The sequence below is a fragment of the Trichechus manatus genome, unplaced genomic scaffold, assembly GCF_000243295.1.
Source record: "Trichechus manatus latirostris isolate Lorelei unplaced genomic scaffold, TriManLat1.0 scaffold00190, whole genome shotgun sequence".
NCBI classification, from domain to species: domain Eukaryota; kingdom Metazoa; phylum Chordata; class Mammalia; order Sirenia; family Trichechidae; genus Trichechus; species Trichechus manatus.
This window is the reverse complement of record NW_004444126.1, coordinates 3,101,835-3,115,817: the sequence shown is the minus strand read 5'-3', so window position 1 is coordinate 3,115,817 and position 13,983 is coordinate 3,101,835. Positions and strand designations below refer to the sequence as shown.

The window sequence follows — 13,983 nt, the reverse complement described above, 5'->3', positions numbered from 1 at the left end:
GAATCCACCCAACAGTACCTTGGAAGAAACACTTGGCAATCTGCTTCCATAAAATTACAGCCAAGAAAACCTTGTGAAGCACAGCTCTCCATGAAGCACATGGGGTCCCCATGAGTCGGAACTGACTCAATGACAACAGATTTTTTTTAACACCTACTTGCTGTTGTTGTTGTTAGGTGCCATCAAGTTGATTTCGACTCAGCAGCCCCACATGACAGAGCAGAACTGCCCCATATGGTTTTCTTGGCTGCAGTCTATAGGGAACTAGATCGCCAGATCTTTCTCCCACAGAGCCACTGGGTGGATTCGAACCGCCAACCTTTCCGTTAGCAGCTAAGTGCTTAACCATTGCACAACCCAGGGCTCCTACCAGCTTCCTAGAGGAGATATTTCCTTACAAGGAAATGCTAAGATAATGTGTGTGACGAACTCCACAGTGCTTGCTATTTTTGTTACTGTAACTGAGAAAGTCACATCTCACAGTAATGGGAGACCTCGAGGCATACCCTTGTTCACAGACGCAGGAGACATTTTGGCCTTAGAACTTTTATTTGCATGGGAAAGAAGGGAAAATGGGGCCTGAAGAAGGGGTAGGGCATGAGAGCAGAGTGGAGTAGGGGCTCACTTGGGGAGCTCAGTGGCCGGGGCAGGGAAGCTGCCCTCCCGGTGCCACTGCCTGTCACGCAGGCGACGCACGGCCTGCATCTGTGGCTGGAAGGCCCCCCACTCGTTCCAGTGCTTGAAGTTGCCGGGCTCCAGGAGATACTGGTACCCACGGTAGCCAGGATACTGATAGCCTACCCAGCTGGAGGGAAGCAAGAAGGACAGCGTGGAGACGCAGACAGCTACCCTGACCTGCACCCAGACCTCGCCCAGCCCATGCCAGTTTTCCATCTCTCCCTGTGGTCTGCTCTCCATCTTTCCCCTCTGGGGTTCGGGCATGGATCACACAGGGCTCCTCTACCCTGGCTTTACCCCTGCCTGCTGTGTGCCCCTGCTGCGTTCCAACTGTGGCGTTAGCCAAGAATACCGAATAAACTGCGGACTGCCAGAAGAACGAGCACATCAGTCTTAGAAGAGATACAACAGGAATCTTAGAAGCGAAGATGGCAAGACTTTGGCTTGCTTACTTCGGCTATGGCATCAGGAAAGACCAATTGCTAGAAAGAACATCATGTCTGGTAAAAGCAGAGGGCCAACAAAATGAGGGAAACCTCAAACATACCAATGATCATGAAAATGGTGCAGGACCAGACAGCGTTTTGCTCTGTCATACATTAAAGTCACTGTGAGTCGGAGCCGACTTGACGGCAACAAACAACAATCCTGGTCCACAGACAATCCTGGGCAATGAGTTCGTTTCTCTGACAGGCCTCAGTTTCCACTTCTGGAAAATGGGAATGCTCATGGTAGCAGGTTTAGTAGGGTGTTGCAGGAGCCGAATGGGAAAATGTACCTAAAGAGCTCGCTCGGCATGTTGCCTGCTGGAGGTAGGCAGATTAATACATATCCCACTGCAAGTGATGAGTTAGGGGTCGGATAAACAACACTAAGGCATAGAGAGGGGAGTGGGGCTCACCCAGGCTTCACAGGTCATCAGTAACAGTCTTTCATTATACAGATTCACCTCTCAGAAGCCATTCTGCTGATGTCCCCCCAACCCTCTGGATTTCTGTGAATATTATCTTTCCCTAGACACATCCAGAATCATCTATCCACATCAACCCTAGCTCCTTGCTTATCTATTCCCCCATCCCAGTCTGAGTTTAGCAGCTGCCTATTCTCCCCACCTTCCAGCTTTCTAGAACCAATTGGCAGATTTGTCTACACTGACATGTAATTAGTGTGACTCCACGCCCCAGAACCATCACGCTCTATTGGTGGAGTCCCAGGCACGGGCACTGGGAGGATCTGGGAGGGGCATGGCCTTTCCTACGCCTCTGATAAGATATCTCATGAGGGCACAGCCTCCAGCCTGTCTGTGCTTGAAGCAGGGGACGAGGGCAAGACTGTAGGGACGCTTACGTCCCACTGGAGACTCGCACACTGCCCACGCGGTCACAGAAGCCGTAGACCCAGAGACTGGGCACATCATCTCCCTGGATCTCCAAGGCGTTACCCTTGAAGTTGGCACCTTCAAACAGGCAGATCTTGTGCTCCTGGGAGTCCTGGGGAGCGAGAGGGAGGGTCAGGCATGCCGAGTATGGACAGGGGAAAGAGAAGTAACTTCGTGGGGTCTCCTGGGTGTTGGCCAGAGATAAGAAGTGAGAGAGAGTTAAGTGCGGTCAGAACACCGTGGTACTCTCCTGGGATCTTAGCTGTCCGGCCTGAAAGGGACTTCCTCATCTTTGAAAAGAGGGACAACGATCCCACTTCAAGAGCCCCAGTGGCACAATGGTTAAGCACTCGGCTGCTAACCAAAAGGTTGGTGGTTCAAACCCAGCAGCCGCTCCGTCGGAGAAAAGATGTGGCAGTTGAGGGGCAGTTCTACTCTGTCATATAGGGTCGCTATGAGTCGGGAAAGGACCACTGGTTGTGCAATGGTTAAGTGCTCTCCTGCTAACCAGAAATCAGTGGTTCAAACCCACTAGCCACTTTGCAGGAGAAAGATGTGGCAGTCTACTTCCATAAAGATTATAGCTTTGGAAACCCTATGGGGCAGTTCTACTCTGTCCTACAGGGTTGCTGTGAGTTGGAGTTGACTTGACAGCAACAGGTTATGAGTTGGAATCGACATAAAAGTGCCTAACAACAATAACAACGATCTCTGCTTCATAAGGATGTCATGAGGCTTAAATGAGTTACTCCCTCTAGAGCTCTTAGCACTGTGCTTGGCATACACCAGGTGCTCCAAAAAAGTTACTCATATGTTTACTATTATGGTCAGGGACAGAGAGGTTCAAAGAGGTCAAGGTTCTTGACCAATATCACACAGCAGAAAAATATTTCTGTGTGCCATTGGTCAGTTGTGTGTTTCTTATGAATTGGATGAAAGTGAGGAATTGATCCTGAGGACACCATGGGGCACTGGGGGAACACAGATATGGGTTCAAATTCTGCCTCTGACACTTCTGTGCTGGTGACTTTGGACATTTTATCCTGCCCACCCTCGAGCCTCAGTTTGCTCATCTGTAGAATGAGATTGTCCTTGCCTCACGCGGTTCAGAGTAACAGCTAGCCCAGTTGCTACACTTCCCTGTCTACTATTCCCGCCTTCCACCCCCTACCCCATTTCCTCACTCAGTGTCAGATCTCAGACTTGCCCCTGCCCTGCCGCACTGGTCACCCAGCCCTGGCCCAAGAGCCACTTACCATCTTGACTGGCCGGAAGGAAACAAGCCGATCGCTGCGGTAGCTGCTCGACCATGTATCCCAGCGTGGGTACTCGCCCTTCTCCAGGACAAACATCTCCCCCCGGAAGTTGGACTGCTCAAAGGCGACCCAACTGGACGTGAGAGGGACCGTGGGGATGGAGAAGGCCCAGAGGGGAAGAGGCAGAGAGGAGAGAAATCATTAGCTGAAGCCACCCCCCCTTGCCTTCCCACCTCCCCCTTGTAAGGCAGCCCCAAGGCCAGTGGGAACGTCCAAAGGGGGCCTGACACCAATGGGTTTGATTCTCGGCTATGCCACTTACTGTCTGTGTGACCATGGGTACATGGCTTCACCTCTCTGAGCCTCAGTTTCCTCATCTACACTAGTATGCCTATTTTCTTGGAGTTGGTGAAGGATCAAATGAGATAATATGTGTAATTATCTCAGCAAAGAGGCATTGGTAGTGCAATGACAAAATTCTTGCCTCCCATATGCAGGAGACTCGGCTGCAGTTCCTGGCCAGTGCACCTCATGCACAGCCACCACCCATCTATCAGTGGAGGCTTGTGTGTTGCTATGATGCTGAACAGGTTTCAGCAGAGCTTCCAGACTAAGATAGACTAGGAGGAAAGTTCTGGCGATGTGCTTCCAAAAAATCAGCCAATGATCACAATGATCCTATCCAAAACCAATGATAGGGATGACGCAAGACCGTTGTGCACGGGGTTGCCATGAGTCAGGGTCACCATGAGTCAGGGCCAACTCAGAAGCTAACAACAACATCTGAGCAAAGTATTTCCCCAAATGTAGGAGTCACACTGTCATTTTAAGTACTACGAGGACCTGGTGTCAAATAACAGAGAAGGAGAAAGTCATTTTCTTATGATCCTGGTTACAGCTGGGAGAGGGTCAGCAAAAATGAGGGAAACTCTCAATGAGGTGGATTGACACTGTAGCCACAACAATGGGCTTAAATGTATCAAAGATCATTAAGATGGCACAGGACCAAGGAACTTTGTGTTCTGTTAGCCATAAAGTGGCCATGAGTAGGAGCAGACTAAATGGCAACTAACAACAGCCAGGGGAAAGTCTCTGTTTGATGGTAATGCAACTTTGGGTGGTGTTGCGTGCCTTCAAGTCTATTCGGAATCATAGTGAGCCTATAGGACAGAGGAGAACTGCAGTAATCTTTACAGGAGCAGATTGCCAGGTCTTTTCTCCCACAGAGCTGCTGGTGGGTTCAAACTGCTGAGCTCTTAACACCTGGTAATCTTTCTCTTTGTCCCAGAGGAAGAGCAGGCCTCAGGCTCAGATGCTCCAGCAGGCAACTGTGTAACAACAATGCTTTGTGTTCATTGCATTAATTTTTTAGGGATGCCTTTTACTTAGAGCAAGTGATACTAGCTTTCCATTTATAAAAGTGATATAAAATTTCTTTTTAAATATATTTGTCTGTGTAAAAAAAGGGTCAATTTAAATGAAACATATTAAATAAATAGTAGTCCTGGAGGTGCTGGGATAAGAACAAATCACAATAGAGGCTTGAGTCAAATGTTGAGTAAATACAAGCCTGGCACCCCCCAAAACTATTGCCCTGAGATAATCTTTAAATTTTAAACCAAAACTATCCCCTGAAGTCTGCTCTGAACCAAAAAATAGTTTATCTTAATAAGTATCTCTGCCCTGAGCGTTGTGCTCTTTCAAAGAATTATCTATGTGCCATCCAACTGACAACAGCAACTCGAAAGGTTAGATGAGAAGCTTGGGGGCATTGAGTTTAAGATAATAGTGGTGGAATAATTTGGAAAAGGATAGATAGAATGGTGGCACAACTTGAATAATGTAATCAATGTCACTGAACTGTACATGTAGAAATTGTTAAAATGGTTTACCCTTCACTGTGTATACTTCCCCCTCCCAAAAAAAAAGGCAAGGTTGGCACACAGAAGACACTCAGTAATTGGTATGGAGACAGTGGAAGAGGAATGATAGTAATACCTACCTCTCAGATACCTGTGAGAATTAAATGTGATATTGCACATAAAGGCGTTCACTTCTCTATAGGGACAAATTACAAAGTATGAAGTCCGGTGGGGGCTTTTCCTGGCTTTCCCAGTGCAATCTAATTAAGGCTAGGAAGTGATCTTGTATTAGAGAGACCAGGGTTGCTGGGGAGTGGGGGGAGAGGAAGATCCCCATTTCATAGATGAGAAGGCTGAGACTAAGGTGCTCCTTGAACTTTGCTCAAGATGTGTCCAGGAGTTCTCAGGGAACAGGGGACATAGGTGTCATCTCCCTGGATGCAGCTGGGACCCTCCTCTACCCAGAGGGAGATGAAGGTGATGGGCTACCACCATGGATTGAAACAGAATGTGTCCCAGCTACCTAAGGCCCTTGTCTGAGGGATGAGCCAATCCACACTAGAGTGACAGAATTAAAGACATAGACTTGTCCACCCAGAAATAGGGTTAAATCTTCCTCAGCCTTCCTGAGGCTGGGATGAAAGAGCTAAGGATGGATGGATGGACGGATGGATGGACGGATGGATGGATGGATGGATGGATGGATGAATCAATCGATCGATCAATGGATTAATGAGTGAATTGATGGTTGAAAGAATGGGTGGGTGAATGAGTGTGTAGATGGATGAAGGGGTAGGTGAGTAGATGGATGGATGGATGGGTGTATTGTAGATGGCTAGATGATGGAAGAATGAATGGATGGGTGGACTGATGGATGAATAAATGGAAGGACCGTTGGATTGACGGATGATTGGGTGGGTAGATGGATGGATCAATCTATGAATGTATGTGTATATATATATATATATATATATTCATATATATTTACACATACACCACACACACAAAAAAAACCCTAAACCGGTTGCCATTGAGTTGATTCTGACTCATGATGACCGCATGAATGGATATATAGATGGGTAAATAGATGGATGATGAATGGATGGATGGATGGAAAGGGAGATTGGAAGGTGAACTCTGGAAAGAGACAGACTTTGGTCCAAATTCCCTGTTCAGCATTTATTTGTTGCGTGACTTTGGGCAAATCATCTAAGTGCACTAAGCCTCAGTAAAGGAGAGGAAATGACTGCACCCACCTTGTCAGGAGGTAATGAGAGCTTAAAGAGGGAAAGCATGGAACAGGTTCAGCACAGAGTAAGCACAATAAATAATAACTTATGATTAAAGAGGGAGGGGACCTGCTGGAGGTCTGAGCCTATGGAAAGACAGACACTCATATGTGGTCTTGCCACCCTTCTTACCCCCCAAGAAAAGATCCCCCATCCTACCCACATCAGGAGTCACAATGTCCAGTGAGGACCCACTGTATGAGTGGGGAATTAAGGAGCCCTGGTGGTGTGGTGGTTAAGTGCTTGGCTGCTAATTGAAAGATTGGCAGTTCAAACACACCCAGCAGTTCTGCAGGAGAAAGACCTGGTGATCTGATTCTGTAAAGACTGCAACCTAGAAAACCCTATGGGGTTAGTTCTACTCTGTCACATGGGTGTCATGGATTGAATTGTGTCCCCCCCAAATATCTGTCAACTTGGCTAGGTCATGATTCTCAGTATTGTATGATTGCCTACCATTTTGAAATCTGATGTGATTTCCCTATGTGTTGTAAATCCTATCACTATGATGTAATAAGACGGATTAGCAGCAGTTATACTGATAAGATCTACAAGATTAGACAGTGTCTTAAGCCAATCTCTTTTGAGATATAAAAGAGAGAAGTGAGCACAGAGACATGGGGACATCATACCACCAAGAAAGCAGTGCCGGGAGCAGAGCGCGTCCTTTGGACCTGAGGTTCAAGTGCTGAGATGCTCCCAGACCAAGGGAAGACTGATGACAAGGACCTTCCTCCAGAGCTGACAGAGAGAGAACGCCTTCCTCTGGAGCTGGTGCCCTGAATTCAGATTTCTAGCCTACAGGACTATGAGAGAATAAACGTCTCTTTGTTAAAGCCATCCACTTCTGGTATTTCTGTTATAGCAGCACTAGACGACCAGGACACACAGGGTTGCTATAAGTCAAAATCAACTCCACAACACCTAACAATAACACAGCATAACTCATTTGGGCCTTATGAGCAGTGAGAGAGGTAGGGCAGAAATCTTAGCTTATGGATGTGGAAACTGAGGCTCAAGGGGATTAAGTTACCAGTCTAAGGGCACATGATGGTGTCAAGTGTCAGATTTAAGTCTCCTAGCCCCGTGCTGAGGAGCACACTCCCCTGTCCCTTGCCCACCTCGTCCTCCTCATTTTCTTTCCCACCATTGCCTCTCCCACAGCCCTGCCCAGCCCTGACACAGACCCAGGCCCCTGGACCACAGGCCCATTTCTCTCCCCATTGGGCACAGCCACAGAGTACATACCAGCTGATTTTTGGTTTCAGGAGAAATACTCTGGGTTTGAGTCACCAGCACCGAAAAAAGCTTTAAAACCCGAGTTGGCCACATCCGGTGGCTGCTTCTGTCTCCAGCTGGGCTGTGGGGCTGAGGGTGGGGCTGAGGCTGTGTTGATCACATCGGGGGTGGGGTGGGTACAGGAGATGGAAATACACCTCCCCACCCCACCTCCTGCCCAGGCCTACCCCTGACCAGGGTAACTTGGTTAAACTCACAGGGCAACAGGGAGGGAAAGAATCATCCTAGTGACCTGGCATATTTGGGTGCCCATGAAGTGCCAGGCTGATCCTGCATTAAGGATGCTGGGTGGTGCAAACAGTTTGCGCTCGGCTGGTACGCAAAAGATTGGCAGTTCAAACCAACCCGGTGACACTGCAGAAGAGAAGACCTGGCGATCTGCTCCCGTAAAGATTACAGCCAAGAAAACCCTATGGAGCAGTTCTACTCTGTCACATGGGGTCACCATGAGTCAGCATCAACTTGATGGCAACTAACAGCAGCAACATCCTGCATTATCTCCTTTAGCCCTCAGAATAATCCTATTGAGGGGCAGTGGGAACCATTATTCTCCCTGTTTTAGAGATGGGAAAACTGAGCCTCAGAGAATAGACAAGGCAAATGACGGTGTTGAGACTTGAACCCAGGTCTCTCTGAGCCCATAGATGCTCAGAATACAAGCTGAATCCTGTTTGCTGCAGCCCCATACCACTTGGGGACTTTCAGGGTGGGGGAAAAAGAGGCTAAGGGGCCATGTGAGTCTTGTCCTGAGGCTGGCCCAGCATACTGACCTCAGTGTACAGGAACAATCATTACTGCTTTATAATGGGCTGTGAGACCCAGAGAAGCCGAGGCAATTGGAACCAGGCAGTGAAGCATGGTTATTAAAGCACTGGGGCTGAAAAAAAAACACTCTGAGCCTGAGTTTCCCCATTTGTCAAATGAGGGTAAGAATAGTCCCTCCCAAAGAAAGAGAGTTAGCAATCAGAGGAGGAAATGGATGCATGTCTGGTTGCTTCCCTGAACAACTGCCTTCTTTGCCATGAGACCAGAAGAACTGGATGGTGTCCGGCTACCATTACTGAACATTTTGATCAAAGATTCTATAAAGAATCCTGATCAAAAGGGGGATGAATTTAGAACAGAATTGAAAATTCTCATGGAGTCCACATTTCCTGGAGCCACTGAGGCCAGATGAAACCCTGAAACTGTTGCCCTGAGATAATCTTTAAACTTTAAACCTTAAACCAAAACTATCCCCTGAAGTCTGCTTTGAACCAAAAAATAGTTTATCTTAATATGTATGTCTGCCTTGAGCGTTGTGCTCTTTCAAAGAATTATCTGTGTGCGATCCAATTGACAACAGCAACTCGGAAGTTTAGATGAGAAGCTTAGGGGGAGTGTTGAGTTTAAGTTAATGGTAGTGGAACAGTTTGGAGAAGGATAGTGAGAATGGTGGCGCAACTTGAAGAATGTTATCAGTGAAACTGAGTTGTACATGTAGATGTTGTTGAAGTGGTGTTTCACAAAATATTGTGAAAAAAGAATAGTCCCTCCCTTATAGAGCACTGTGAGATCATCTAGGAAAGCCCTCAGCCAGAACCTGGCACCTAGTGGGTGCTCAACAGATGTTTATTATTACTCCTAGAACTGCTTGATGTCTGGGGGTGGGACAGTTGGTGAACCCTTGACCCTTTGGCCTCCTCCTGGCCTCAGTGATGAGCCAGGGCTCCTTTGGCAGTAGAAGCAGCATTTTTCTGGAGCCCAGAATCATGACTTACCGGCTGTGTGACCTTATACTAATTGGATCACCATTCTGAGTCTCAATTTTCTCATCTGGAAAATGGGAAAGAGACTAATACCTCCCTCTTGGGTTTGAAATGTTTTTAGTTGCCGTTGCATTGATTCTGACTCATGGTGACCCCATGTGTGCAGGGTAGAACTGTTCCATATTTTCAAGGCTGACCTTTTGGAAGCAGATCAGTAGGTCTGCCTTCTGGGGCACCTCTGGTTGGGTTCGAACCGCCAGCCTTTCAGCTAGTAGTCAAACACTTAACCATTTGCATCACCCAGGGACTCCTGGGTTTGGAATGAGGATTGGAAGTAATATATGTGCCACTGTAAGCATGGTTGCAGGCAGGAGCAGGCTCCTAGTAAGTGGCAGCTGCAATTGTCTGGTTGTTATTATTATTTTTCTGTGGCAGAGGGTGGAGGGACCCACACACACTCACGGTCCCGAGGTGACGATGATGCTGCGCACTCGGTCGAAGCCATGGTCTCCCAGGTTCAAGCACTCCCCTGAGAATTCTACCCGTCGGCCCTGGAAATTCTCCTGCTCGAAGACCACCAGCTGCAAGAGAGAAGCCCCCATGGTGAGGGACTGGGTAAGAGGGGAGGGCTACTTCCAGATGGGGTGGAGGTGGGGGGGCAAAAACGAGTAGGTACCTAAAGCACAGCAGGTCATGTACAGCCCACATGACAGCATGTCCTGAACCCGGGACTGTGAAATGATCCTGTCCTCCTCCCTCCCCTACTCTTGTATTTAAAACCTGCACCATCATTTGGACTTGATGTATCTCCCTTCTAGGCCTTTCTCTGTGCTGCTCCTTTGGCCTGGAATGCCCTCTCTACCACACATTCCCATCCCAGAACTCCCATGGCCAAAGTCATGCTCCTATTCTTAGCTCAGTTGTCACCTCCTCCAGGAAGCCTTCCCTGATGCCCTCTCCCATTTGGGCTTGATTGAGTTCCCTACATTGTATTCATCCCATTGTTGTTACTGGACGCTGTTAATTCTGATTCATAGCAACTCCATGTGACAAAGTAGAACTGCCCCATAGTGTTTTCTTGGCTGTGATCTTTAGGGAAGCAGATCACCATGTTTTTCTCCTATGGAGCCACTGAGTGGGTTTGAACTGCCAACCTTTTGGTTAGCGGCCAAGCGCTTAACTGTCGCGCCAACAGGGCTCCTTACTCATCCCATTAGCACCGTGTATTAACACACCGAACAGTTCCTGCTGTTTTGCTTCTAGGTCTCTCTCTCTCTCTGTGCCCCTCCTCCTCCCTTGTCCTCACCCTTCAAACAAGCGTTCGTCAAGGACAAGGCCAGGGGATGATCCATTTCTGTATCTCCATCCCCAGAGCCTGCTGCAGAGCTGACGCTCAGGAAACACGTGCCAGTCTTTCGACCACTACACGGTGAACTTGGGCTCGTCTCCTCCTTTCACTAAGCCCTGGGTTTTGTTTCTGCCCGGGTTGGAAAACCTTGCTCTTCACTTGCTGTGAGAACCGAGCCAAGGGTCTTACCTCCCTGAGCCTCAGTTTCCCCAGCTGTGAAAGGAACAGGAGTCCCTGGATGGTGCCAATAGTTCATGCACTTGGCTGCTAAGGAAAGTTTGGAGATTGGAGTCTGCCCAGAGGCACCTCGGAAGAAAGGCTTGGCGACCTACTACCAAAAAATCAGCCACTGAAAACCCTACAGGGCACAGTTCTCCTATGACACCCATGGTGGCTTCATGAGTCAGAGGTGACTCGACAATGCAGCTTGCTTTTTCCACATAACTTGGCCGGGGCACAGCCACTCCTACTCTTATCTATTCAAGAGGACCTCTTGCATATGTGCCCTGGGAAATATAGATAAGCAAACCCCAGCCTCACTGTTCATGAAGGCAAAACCTAGCCACGACCCCCATGGTCCTCAGCAGGAGAGCGATGGGTATATAGCGGTCTGGAAACACTCTGAAATACCACCCGACAGCTGAGACAAATGACCCACAGTACCGTACAACGTTATGAGTGAATATTAGCAATCTCACAGTAAGTGGAAGAAAACAGAAAAATCCAGAATGATAGCTGTTGTTGTTAGGTGCCATTGTGTCTATTCCAACTCATAGCGACCTCATGTGACAGAGTAGAACTGCCCCATAGGGTTTCCTCGGCTGTAATCTTTACGGGAGCAGATCGCCAGGTCTTTCTCTTGAGGCGCCGCTGGGTAGGTTCCAACCAACAACCTTTCTGTTAACAGCTGAGCACTTAATTGTTGTACCACGAGGGCTGCTTTCCGCGATAACTGCATACGGCATATTTCAATAAATTAACAAGGAAGACCCTTGTCTATGTCTGCCTTTTTCATGTGTCTATACTTTTTAAAGTAATAATGCAGAAAAGTATATAAAAAAGAAAACAAGCAGATGACAGACACGGGGGTAAGGATGGCTGTTGCCTTGATGGTGGCGGGGGGGCAGGGGGTGGGCTCATACGAGCCACCGTACAGTTAGAGGATTTTTACAAGTCCTGACTTTTAATGGGGGCGGCGGGGTGGGTGGGTTTGCAGGTGCTTGTTGCAGTATTACAAATTAAATAAAAATTAAATACTAGCCTATTTGTTGCTGTGGTGGCACAATCGGTTAAGCGCCCGACTACTAACAGAAAGGTTGGCAGTTTGAATCCATCCAGAGGCACCTGGGAAGAAAGGCCTGTTGATCTTCCAAAAGGTCACAGCCTTGAAAACCCTGTGGAACAGTTCTATCACACGGGGTCACCAAAATCGGAATCACTGGACAGCAATGTGTGTCAGAGTAGAATTATGCTCCATAGGATTTCCAAAGGCTGATTTTTCGGAAGCAGATCACCAGGGCTTTATTTCGAGGCGCCTCTGGGTGGGCTTGAAACTGCAACTTTTCAGTCAGCAGCTGAGTGCGGTAACTGCACCAGCCAGGGGCTCCTCGGTATATGAAAGCAGGCCTTGCATGGACCAAGTCGCAGCACGTTGTGGACCGAGGACTTTGAAATGATCCGGCTCTGTGCATTTGAGGTTGACACCAAACCAACCCAAACCCCAGAGGACTGGGCACCTTGCTTTCCAGGAACCCTTTCAGCCCTGACCACTGAGAACAATCTTCAGGAGGGTCTGAGGCCATCCTGCAGGCCTAGCAAACCTCCTCAGACAGGCTGTTCCTGCAGTGCAGCCAGCCCACTGCTTTCGATCTCCGTCTGCTTCTTGCTTTTGACGAACTCTGTGCACGGCCTTGCGCGGGTCTGGCCCGACTGGCAGGTGTCCCTTGAAGCGTGCAGTGTTACGTTTTGGTGGTGGTGGTTATTTAGCAGCTCCAGAAGTAATGGTACTCCTTTTTCCAGGTTTGCTGAAGCCCCTGGCCACGTTCTTGGACTCCCAGATTGGCCTGGGTCACATTTGTGGCTGGGAAAGAGGAGTGGAGGAGGGGACAAAGGAGGAGGAAAAGGAGAGAAGAGACAGAGGAGGGGCAGGATGAGGGGTGGAGGAGGAGGAAGGAGAGAAGACGGGAAAGGAGAGAAATTCGGCAAAGGAGGGGCGTGAAAGGGAGATGAGAGGGAAGAAGGGGAAGAGGAGGAGGGGAAGAGAAGAGGGGGAGGAACAGGAGGAAGAAGGGAGGAAGAAGAAGAATGGGGGGAGGAGGGAGAAGGAGGAGGAAGAGGAGGAGGAGGGGGTAAGGGGAGGAACAAGAAGAGGAGGAGAAAGAGGGGGAGCCAGTAGAGCCCAGCCATGCCCCCACCAGGTCCTTACCTTGTAGTTCCCAGGAAGAAGGTCCCCCACTTTGGCACTGGGCACGGGCACAGATGCTGGGGCCTGGGTGGGATAGGTGGCTGGGGATGGCCCTGCAGGTGGGGCCCCCTTCCCCTTCCCATCAGGCCCTGGGTTCACCGCAGCTGTTGCTGGGGCCATCACAGCCTGAGACATGATTCCTGCCTGCAGCGGTCTGTAAAGAAACCCTCAGCCTAGGTTAATTCAGGATGGCACCCACGAGCTGCCTCCCCATTCTCACACCCCCTCACCTCGTATTGTGAGGCTCCTTCGAACTCATTTCCCTTCTTTCTCCTTCTAAAACTTAAGCCTTGAATTTGATCATCTCATCCCCTACCCGAGGCAAGAGTTTCCTGTCTAGGACCACTAAGCCCATACATCTTTTCCTCTAGTCCTTTGGCCATGGTTCCCGCCAGCAAGAATGCCTTCCCTTCTACCCCAAGTAGATTACCACCTCAGGAGCCCCTGGGTGGCATAAATGGTTCAGCACTTGACTAGTAAACCGTATGCTAAGCACTATTACATTCATTAATGAACTCATCTGACTCACACCGTAAGCCCATGTTATTGTTGTTGGGTGCTGTGGAGTCGATTCTGACTCACAGAGACCCTATATGACAGAGTAGAGTTACCCATAGGGTTTCTAGGCTGTAATCTTTACGGGAGGAGATCATCAGGCATT

The 13,983-nt window shown here is 48.8% G+C and overlaps 1 protein-coding gene across 1 annotated transcript; it reads right to left on the bottom strand.

The window, feature by feature from the left end:
- Positions 1–435: 435 nt before the first annotated feature.
- CRYBB1 (crystallin beta B1) lies at positions 436–13,457 on the bottom strand. Its single transcript, XM_004387622.2, has 5 exons — positions 13,284–13,457; positions 9,973–10,091; positions 3,313–3,445; positions 2,026–2,168; positions 436–805 (listed from the first exon to the last, which is right to left on the bottom strand). The coding sequence occupies exons 1-5, from the start codon at positions 13,455–13,457 to the stop codon at positions 622–624; spliced, it is 753 nt and encodes a 250-aa protein (XP_004387679.1). The 3' UTR covers positions 436–621.
- Positions 13,458–13,983: the final 526 nt, after the last annotated feature.

What these genes read in the sequence shown, in the direction of transcription:
- CRYBB1 (XM_004387622.2), bottom strand. Translation starts at nt 13,457, where the DNA reads ATGTCTCAGGCTGTGATGGCCCCAGCAACAGCTGCGGTGAACCCAGGG. An exon ending in CCTTCCGGCCAGTCAAGATG is followed by an intron (nt 2,169 to 3,312) that starts GTAAGTGGCTCT and finishes CTCGCTCCCCAG; the next exon opens with GACTCCCAGGAGCACAAGAT. An exon ending in GTGCGAGTCTCCAGTGGGAC is followed by an intron (nt 806 to 2,025) that starts GTAAGCGTCCCT and finishes GCTTCCCTCCAG; the next exon opens with CTGGGTAGGCTATCAGTATC.